General features: G+C 39.0%; 2 protein-coding genes across 2 annotated transcripts; one reads left to right on the top strand and one right to left on the bottom strand.

The window, feature by feature from the left end:
- The first annotated feature begins 1,296 nt into the window (after positions 1-1,296).
- On the top strand, positions 1,297-2,244 carry LOC115460520 (olfactory receptor 1020-like). Its single transcript, XM_030190288.1, has one exon. It carries the CDS (start codon positions 1,297-1,299, stop codon positions 2,242-2,244), a length of 948 nt encoding a protein of 315 aa, XP_030046148.1.
- A 6,248-nt stretch (positions 2,245-8,492) lies between these two features.
- LOC115461089 (olfactory receptor 1020-like) lies at positions 8,493-10,564 on the bottom strand. The gene is made up of 2 exons (XM_030190658.1): positions 10,555-10,564; positions 8,493-9,451 (listed from the first exon to the last, which is right to left on the bottom strand). The coding sequence occupies exons 1-2, from the start codon at positions 10,562-10,564 to the stop codon at positions 8,493-8,495; spliced, it is 969 nt and encodes a 322-aa protein (XP_030046518.1).
- Between the last annotated feature and the right edge of the window lie 235 nt (positions 10,565-10,799).

Below are 10,799 nucleotides of genomic sequence, written 5' to 3' on the forward strand. Positions count from 1 at the left end.
TGGCATCTAACATCAGCAGGGAGAAGGGGCACAACCATAGGACAAGAGCAGGGGAAGGAAGAACCGGAAAACCAATAGGAGAGAAGCAAGGGAAGCCAGGCAGAGGAAGAGCAGACCCAGGTGGGTGGAAGCAAAGCAATCAAGAAGCCTGCAGCCAGAGAACTACACACACATGGCTCAGGGCTGTATCAGTCAAGTGTGCGTGTCGACGGGACCCTGCACAGCCTGAGGACGCCGCTTGCATTGAGGTAGGGGACATGACACAATGAAGTAGTAAAAACAATATAGAAAGTTGTTGAAAACACAACTGTTCGTGTCTACCTTTTTAAAAACTTCTTATGAAGAACTGAACTAATTTGAAATTGATTCTATGGTGTACGTATGTAGTTCTTTTTTTTTCTTTTTTGAGTAATATGAATGTTATCTTGTAAACCACCTAGTTATAGGTGGTATAGAAATTTTTGGGCTTGGACTAGTAGAATTTGCCCTAGCACAAACCACAGCTAAGTATTATCTAAGTAATAGTTACACATCGAAGGAATATATGAAATTGATAGATCGATGTACTAGAGGTTTTTCTGACTGATGAGGATTCTCGCCAGCGTGAACTGAATGTCAGACACGCATAGCAGAGCGGTCAGCTAGTTTAGTTTGAGTATAAACAGCTGTGACCGGGAGTCTGAAGTCTTTTCCTCTATAACCAAATGCAGTTGCCTTATTAGAGTAAACACTTGTTCCCATCTATATTTATGTAACAGTGCATTGTAAGAACAAGTACCAAAGAGATTGTTTAAATAAAAAACTACAATAATTGGCTTAGTACCCAATTATTGCTAGTTAAGGGCACGTCAATCAATTAAGTTGTGCATGCAACTTGGGCGTGTGCCCAATTTTCAGCATGCAACTTTGGCCCCCTGATTCTATATAGCATGCCTAGAGATCCGCACCAAAATCCAAGAGTATTCTATAACAACATGCATAACTTAATTGGCTTAACAAGCTAATCAGCTTTGATAATAGCTCTTAACAAGCAATAATGAGCACTAATTGGCAATAATTAGAATTTATGCGCACAACTCGCTCAGCACACTATATAGGGGCTCATTTTCAAAGCACTTAGCCTTCCAAAGTTCCATAGAAACCTATGAAACTTTGGAAGGCTAAGTGCTTTGAAAATATGCCTCCATGTAATGCAGTGTGCCTAAGTTCTAATGAGTGATTTTAATATATTAGAATACAAGCTAGAAATTCAACTGTATTTAATCTTTGCTTTTTTTGTGCATATAGGTAATGGCCATGGACCAAAAAGAAAGCCGAACTAATTGCACCAGTGCAACTGCGTTCATTCTTTTGGGATTCATAGATCTAGCCAAGTTCCAGAGCCTAATCTTCCTGGGATTCCTGGTTATGTATCTGGTAACTGTGCTGGGAAACACTGGCATCATTGGAGTGATAAGAAAATCTCCATGCCTTCACACCCCCATGTACTTCTTCATCAGTCACTTGTCCTTCTTGGATCTTTGCTATTCCACAGTCATTGCTCCAAAAACATTAGTTAACTTAGTGAAAGAAGATAAAACCATAACAGTTCTTGGATGTGCTCTTCAGATGTTTATTTTTATTACACTGTGTACCACTGAGTGCCTCCTACTGGGGGCTATGGCGTATGATCGTTACGTGGCAATATGTAGCCCGTTGCTTTATCCAGTCATTATGAGTAAGAGGTTCTGCATACAGCTGGTTGCTGCTGCCTATATAGTCGGCTCTCTCCAGTCATTATTACAGACAGGATGCACTTTTAGATTGTCCTATTGTGGGTCTCATTCAATTAATCATTTCTATTGTGACATTCCTCCATTGTTGAAGATTTCCTCTACCGATACCTTTGTCAATGAGATGGTGCTATTTATTTGTGGTAGTGTCACTGACATGAGCTCGATAACAATCATTCTGGTCTCTTACACTTACATTCTCTCCACTATCCTGAGAATTCGCTCTGCAGAAGGGAGGCGGAAAGCCTTCTCCACCTGTGCCTCTCACCTCACCGCTGTCACATTATTCTATGGGACGATATTCTTTATGTATCTACGCCCACCATCCAGCTACTCCCAGACTCAGGATAGAGCAGTCTCTGTAGTTTACACACAGGTCATCCCTATGTTAAACCCTCTGATCTACAGCTTGAGAAATAAAGATGTTAAATCAGCTCTCAGGAAAGTAATCTCTGTAAAAAGTATTCCGTAAATACATTTATTGACATTTCTATTATGCACATGTAATATACTGCTGAATGCTGAGCTATCATAATTGGTTCATGTCCTTTTCCTAATAAAACACAGTTCCTCACAGGAAGTGTTATAAGTGTCATCACTTTTAGGAGCTTTCCCAACTTACACGACAAGAACAGCAGGTGAAACAGAAAGGAAATGTTGTAGGGTGATTCAGTATAAATCAAGCAAGGAGAGGGAAAGATTAAAGGTAGCATGTGCCTACGAGACAACATAGTTTAACTAATGCCTATGTAGGCAGTGTGGAATTGATCAGTTCTTTGGGTTCCTGCCCCGACTAGATTCTGGCCTTAAAGAATCTTTGGTCTGACTCAGTTAAGAAACATTTCTAGAGCGCTACTAAGAACATAAGCATTGCCATACTGGGACAGACCGAAGGTCCATCAAGCCCAGTATCCCATTTCCAACAGTGGCCAATCCAGGTCACAAGAACCTGGCAAGATTCCAGAATAGTAAAACAGATTCTATGCTGCTTATCATAGAATATGCAGTGGTGCTTTTATAAATTTATAAAGCATTTTGAAAAATTGGCGCAGAAAAAAATACGCCTAGGCTTATTTTATAAATCTCACCTAAAATTAGATGAGGTTTATAGAATATACCTAGCGGTCATTCCTGTGACTAAATCTGGGTGTGTCCCACCTATATGCCTAAAATCCTAATCTACGCAGTATATATAATATACCTCTGAATTTCCATGCCATATATAGAATATACCTCAATATCCACACACTGTATACAAATTGATCAGTGCTGATTTGACATCAACCATGTAAAACATCATGATTTCATGACTTTATGTGTGCGGGGACATCAGCAAAAATGCCTCTCAGGAGGAGGTAGCCAAGCTTCTTGCTTGCTAATAGAAACTGCTAGCAATGCTCTTTCTTCTCAAAGAAAAGCAGTATTTTGTCCTCCCAGGCCACAGAAGGTTCTATCTTTAGTATAGGAGGGCATGGGAGAGACTCACCACCACCACCTACAATGCTCAAGTCACCTTCCCTAGGGACGTAAGTATACCAAATACCGTGCACAAGTTATATTCATTGATAGTAGTAGTTTACTTCCTCCCCTGCTTTGTAATGCCTATTAGGCAAGATCTGCAGGGTGCTTGCAGGTGGTGGGGGGGGGGGGGGAGGAGGTTGGAGGGTTTGGTGGGGCAGTAACTGTGACAGGGTTGGAACTGAAAACCAAATGAAACAGTGGGTATTCCTATAGCAAATCAAAACAAAGTATTTTATTTGATTTATTCATAACAGCATTTATATCCCATGATTTTCCAAAATGAATTGGTTCAATGTGGCTAACAAATTTTAAAGTATTAACATATTTGGTAGCATCAATTGTGTTATATCAGGGAATGCAGATCATAAGTGTGGGGGAGGGGGTTAACGATTCTTAGTCTCGGCTGTGCAGTATTGTTCTCGGGGAAGAATTTCTGACGAGAAAAGTTTTGAGATTTTTATGACATTCTAGGTAGTGGTTCATGTGTCTCAGGTCTTTAGGAAGAGAGTTCCACCATTTGGTGCTTATGTATAAGAACCCTTCTGAGTAGACTGACTTGTATACATTTTCTGACAGTTTGAGTAGAATAGGGTTAGATAATTTCTTGCCTTTGTGTTCATGATTTTTGGTGGTAGCTGATTAGGTCTTTCATACAGTCTGGAGCAGTGCTGAAAAGTATTCAATAGATCATGGTGCATAGCTTGAACAATATACGTGCCCTGATAGGGAGCCAATGTCAGTGGACTGGCACTATTGAAGCGTGAGCATCTGAAAATCAACCAGGCCACTATGTTTTGTGCTATCTGTAACTTTTTCAATAATCAGTCCTTGCAACTTTATTTTTTGTCTATTAGATTGTAAGCTCTTTGAGCAGGGACTGTCTTTCTTCTATGTTTGTGCAGCACTGCGAACGCCTTGTAGCGCTATAGAAATGCTAAATAGTAGTAGTAGTAGCAGTAGTCAGTATGAGTGAGTACCATTGACTGTACTAACAAGAAGAATATGGTTCTCAGAAAGCATCCTCTGATTCTCCTCAGTTTCCACATCATGTGGAACATTTTGAATGTTATGCTTTCCACTTGTTTTTCAAAAGACAATTTTTGGTCTAGAATCACTCCTAGGACCTTAAGGTGGTCAGAAATGGGGTATGGAGATCCTTCTATAGTGATGCTGGAGTATATAATGTTGCAGCAAGGTGATGTCACTACAAGAAGTTGTATCATTTCTCGTTTAGTTTCAACTTGAAAGCTGATGCCCAGGATACCATTGTATTTAGCCCTGTTTTAATCGTGTCTGTAATTTCACTTAGGTCTTTCTTGAAAGGGATGAATATGGACACATCATCAGCATAGATAAATGGGTGAAGGCCTTGTTTCGCTAATGTTTTTACTAACAGGATCATCATTATATTGAATAAGGTGGGTGAGATAGGGGACCCTTGTGGTACTCCGCTGACAGCTTTCTAGGGTGGTAAGATCGTGTTGCCCATTTTCACTTGGTACAACCTAGACATTAGAAATCCCTCAAACCAGCTGTGCACTACTCTATGAATCCTAATGTCATCCAACAGCCTTAGTAAGATGGGATGGTCTACCATATTGAAAGCTGAGGACATGTCAAACTGTAGTAATATGATCTTTTTACCCAGGCGTATTTGCCTTCTGAAATTAGCAATTAGATTGGTTAAGACAGTCTCAGTGCTGAACTATGGTTTGAAGCCTGATTGTGATTCTTGGAATATGAAGAATTTGCATAGATATTCCATTATCCATTTAGCAACTGTACTGTTCTAGGCAAGTATACTGTTGTAGGCAAAGTATAGAGTAGCTTAAACAGCCAGCATAAACCATCCCCTAGCAGAAGCTTCACCAGTAGACTCTCAATTCTTAAGCAAATCTTCTTTATTGTAGTACTCAGAATAAACAAAGAAAATCCAATTTACAGTTCAGTTGCTTGTAAAAGAATTGTGGTCTTCTGCCTATATAGTCTGTATCTAGCCACCTCAGGAGATGGCCAGAACCTCAGCCCAGCTGAGAGGAAAAGCTGTAACACTCAAGGAAATTAAGGGGAAGAACTCGGAGAAAATAAATGGAGAATGACTCGGGAAAAAGTGAAAAATCTTGATGGAATTACAGTAGATTAAGGAGGGATCAGCCCCTAGAACAGCTGCTGATCATAAAAGTAAATAAATAGGAACACATTTTTACATTATTCAAGTTACCATAATCCGAGTCTGAAAAACAATTTGCCACTATGTCAATTTTTTCGACTTTGCCATACATGTTCCAACTTCGATGATTTCAATGATCAAGCTAAGATCACGAGTGAAAGATTTCTTACAAGAGGTTATCCATCAAAACAAGCAGGATATACTAAGGCTTTGGAGGAAGACAGAGTTACATTACTTCAGCAACCCACCATCAGAGACACACCAGATATCTTATATCAGCTTTTCCTTCCGACAGCATTGCTGTCTTTATTTGCATTTATTTTAAGTGTTATTATTACTATTGATATGCCTTTTCTGGTTTTCAGAAAGCATCCTCTGATTCTCCTCAGTTTCCACATCATCCAACAGCAGTTTGGCTATAATGATATACTGTCTGGCCATAGCAACACAGTTTGGACTGTATAAGAAATTCTTGTTTTAGTGTACTAGCTTCAGCTCTTTGGAATAGTTTACCATTAGACATCAAAACTGAATTCTCCTTCAAAAAAATTCAGATATTCACTTAGGGGCCTTTTTACCGCCCGGCTACCGCATGGCTCTTGTGGTAATTTCATTTTTGACGTTGTCCGATATGCGCATCCAAAAAAATATTTTTATTTTCTGGCATGCGTAGCGGATGCACGTCAAGTGGCATTTGACATGTATAGGTTATTACTGCCTGATTAATGCATGAAACCTTACCGCTAAATCAATGGCTGGTGGTAAGGTCTCAGACCCCAAATGGGTGCATGCCAATTTTTATTTTTCCACATGTCTATTTTCTGCAAAAATTTTAAAAAGGCATTTTTGTAGGTGCGCTGAAAAATGGATCTGCACACGCCCAAAACATGCGCCTACACTACTGCAGGCCATTTTCAGCGCACCTTAGTAAAAGGGCCCCAAAGGATCATCTATTTTCTTCCCACCAAACTAATGATAAATTCTCCTCTGATAACAATTAGGCACTCTATAAACTCCCCTCCCTGTATCGGCTTCTCTATTTGCAGTCACGGCATGGCATCTCTCCATTCTCCCTGTCCCCCTCTTACCTAAATCTACTACAGTACAAAGAAAAAAAAGCCACAGACAGAATCCCCCTTATAGTGACATACAACCCAGAGCTGGAAAAATTAAGAAGAATCATAAAAGATCTACAGCCTCTACTCCAGGAGGATGAATGACTGAAAGAGATATTCCCATCCCCACCAGTGCTAGCTTTCAGACAGCCACCTAACTTAAAACACAAGCTAATTAGAAGTAAGCTCCCAACACAGACTTAAAAAGAAGAGAATGGCAAACATCCTTGCAATATATCCAGCTGCAAACTATGCCAAAACATCTCACAGGACCCCACAGTCATTCACAAAGGAAAATATTCAGCATAAAGGAAGCCTTCACATGCTCATCTTCCAATGTGGTATACATCATCCAGTGTAAAAAATGTGACCAAGGATGCTATATTGGAGAAACAAGCCACATGAAAAATGCCATTGCCAGCCAGGATGCCACGCCTGTGGGGCAACACTTTACAAAAACAGAACACTGTACTAGTGATTTCATAGTAAGAATCCTGAAAGGTAACTTTAAAACAATACAGGAACGTAAGACCTTTGAAGTCAGAATGATTAAATATTTTGACACCCACCAGACAGGACTTAACAGAGATCTGGGCTTTCTAGCCCATTATAAGCCATAAAACTGTAAATTGTACTGCTTTGTTTGTCACTCTCCTGTCTCAATGCATATCCCCCTGTCTCACCCATCCACCTCCACCCCCACCCTGTTAGATTGTCACTGAAATGCTTTGATGTCTCATATATACTGTCATCTACCAAGATTTGCTTATTTCCGATCTGACGAAGAAGGGCAACCCTCGAAAGCTAACCAAGAAATGTACTAAGTTATGCCCAATAAAAAAGGTATCATCTTATTTTCTTTTTCATGTTTTATTTCTATTGATTACCTAATTGTGAGTAATTACTTTCTTCAAAATTTATGAAGATGTAAAACTTAATTCTTTATGTTGTGGCCTTCCACTCTCTCCTCTCTCCTTTCTCTCCCACCTGGTCTGTCTGCTCCCAATTTTAATTGACTGTTGTAAACAGTTTAAATATGTTATTGATTTGTGGTATTTCAAATAAATATGAACCATGAATTATGAATAACCAGATCTTTAAGTTTTACTTAAAAATGTTATGGTTTCTCTCCAACCTTGTCCAGTCAGGTGGCCTCACCTTTGCAAGGATCACTCCTACATGCCTGCTAACCTTGGTATTTCTAAAAAAGTCACCTTCAGAATGCACAAACTGTGCAGGGGGAGAAAACCATCAAGTGTTTACTTAAATATCTTACTGTAATACCCAAGATGACATTTTGTGGCTCTGTCAGCAACCTGAGCTTTATCTGAATTGGTCCAGGAGCCAGTGGAAAGCTAGTGAAAGAAGAGAAGTATCTACCCCCTCTTTTTGCACTAATACATTTTTAGAAACAGAATTTTCTATTAGTACATCTCATCATTTTGTTTTTTCCATTAGCCAAAATATACCACATCCCAACAAACAAATTAGAAATCACTGTTGCTTGCGTTATCAGTCTTGGCAGAATATTGACCTCCATGTATACATTTGAAAATGCAATCTACATGCTTTTGTTTCTAATCCTGCTCATAAAACACCCCCTGCACATCCACCTTGCTTATGCACTATTATATAAACCATGTCTGAAAGTAAATGTGGTTTATAGAATACCACTAGGCACGTGAGTCGGATATGCCTAGATTTTAGTCACCATATAGAGAATCCAGCCCTAAATGGCCCACATTCGCTTTAGCTAATATTTAAAAGGAAAGACACAGTAATCACTCATATTATTAAGTTGCATTTTTTTTCAGTTTACTAGTTTATATAAGGATGTGTTCATAATAATTTATTCTTTCAATTTTAAATTGATAAATCTTTTTGATAAACACATTTATTAGCCTTTTTAATGTTTTATGGTATGCATGGTAACCCATGCACAACTTTAAAAATCAAATTTCTCACTATGACTTTTCTCAGGGCTTGTTTGACATCATTGTTTCTCAGGCTGTAGGTTATGGGATTTACCATAGGAATTATCACCGCATATACTACAGACAGTGCCCTATCTTTGCTTAGTGAAAAACTGGAGCTGGGAATTACGTACATGATGATAACTGTCCCAAAAAATAAAGTCACCGTGATAACGTGGGAACTGCAGGTGGAGAAAGCTTTGCGTCTCCCTTGAGCAGAGCGGATCCTTAAGATGGCAGACAGAATGTAGCAGTAAGACAGAACTATCACCAGCAGGGGCAGTGTTGTAACAAAGGAAGCAAAGACAGAGAGCACAGTTTCATGGACAAATGTATCAGAGCAGGAGAGCTTTAATATTGGAGGAGCATCACAATAGAAATGGTTGATCACATTAGGACCACAGAATGACACAGAGAAAACATTACTGGTTTGTATCAATGAATGTAACAAGCCACCTATGTACACAGAAGTCATTAACTGAATGCGCACTCTTTGAGTCATCAGAACAGAGTAGAGCAAGGGGTTACAGATTGCCACGTAACGATCGTATGCCATCACCGCCAGCAGGAAACACTCTGAGGTTGCCAGCATGGCGATACAGTAGAGTTGAGTTGCACAGCCAGCCAGGGAGATGCTTTTCTCTTCTACTAGAAAACTGACCAATGTATTGGGGGTGATGGTTGCAGAATAAAAGAAATCTATGAATGATAAATTACCAAGAAAAAAGTACATGGGTGTATGAAGCCGAGGATCAGTCCTAACTAATATGATAATACCGATGTTTCCCACTACAGTGAGAATATACATGACAAAAAAAAGAGTAAAAAGGTAATTCTTTAGCTTGGAAAGGTCCGAAAATCCTAAAAGGATGAACTCTGTCACCAAAGTCTGGTTTTTGCCTTCCATTTCAACAGTTGATATTACTGGAGGACTGTTGATAGTATGAGAGGAAAAAAGAATATTATTCTTGATTAAAATTCACATTAATACTATTCAATTCTTTTATAAGCAATGTGCACAGTTCTGAAAATCAAAAATATATGGATGTGAGGGATCTCTATTGAAAAAATTATATAGTTGGGAAATTTTTGGATTTCTCCCCTAATCTTTATATTTTTTTTTTCTGTTTGTTCCACACATTTAGCTTTAGGGTCCCTTTTACAAAACTGTGGTAAGTGCTGATGCATGCTTACTGCAGCAAAAAATGTTATACCGTGGGGCATTGAGGCATTCAATGGAAATTTTGACATTTGTGCATACTATCTATGTGCTAAAAAATAACATTTATTTTTTGGCACAAAAAGTTACCGCAGCTACATTGCTATATGCTAACCAATTAATGCATGCTTAGCTCATGATATCTTACTGCCTACATAGTGGGAGGCAATAGAGGCTCAAATGTTAATCTATTTTAATGGCCATGTCCTAATGGCAAAATTATCATGGGACCATTAATAGAAAAAGTAGAAAATTCATCCATTTTATCCCAGAGGTAAAAATGGCTTTAGCACGCCAGAATGACGTAAGTAAGGGCACATGCAGAACACTTTTTACCACTGGTTGGTAAAAGACTCCCTTATAGTCTGTGGTATCTTAAAATTCTAGGTGGATTACATTTAGATGGATTAAAAAGTTTAACATCCTTAGAACTTTATAGTGCATGCAAATTGATTGTGTGTGTTCATTTATAGGTTAACGTGAATTAAATCAGTTTTGATTGCATTAAACATTTTAAGGCTAATGAACAAATTCCATGCGAAAGAAAAATATCTTTAATACATATTGTTACATTCTCCACCTTATTTCTGCCCCCAGATATACCCTCATTCAGGGATCCTTTTACAAAAAATGGATTGTGATAGTGTAGGCGCAAGTTTTGGGCACACAACAATCCATTTTTTAGCGCACCTGTAAAAAAAAGGCCTTTTTAACATTTTTGCCGAAAATGGACGTGAGGCAAAATGAAAATTGCCACGTGTCCATTTTGGGTCTGAGACCTTACCACCAGCCATTGATCTAGCGGTAAAGACTCATGTGGTAATCGGGCGGTAATGGCCTACAAGCACCAAATGCCATTTGGTGCGCATCCATTAGGCACGCCCGAAAATAAAAAAATATTTTTCAGATGCACATATCGGACGTGCGCCAAAAATGAAATTACCACAAGAGCCACACGGTAGTTGGGCGGTAACTACATTTTGGCGTGCATTGGGCGCACGTAAATGCTTACACGGATTAGTAAAAGGG

The sequence above is a fragment of the Microcaecilia unicolor genome, chromosome 1, assembly GCF_901765095.1.
Source record: "Microcaecilia unicolor chromosome 1, aMicUni1.1, whole genome shotgun sequence".
NCBI classification, from domain to species: Eukaryota; Metazoa; Chordata; class Amphibia; order Gymnophiona; family Siphonopidae; genus Microcaecilia; species Microcaecilia unicolor.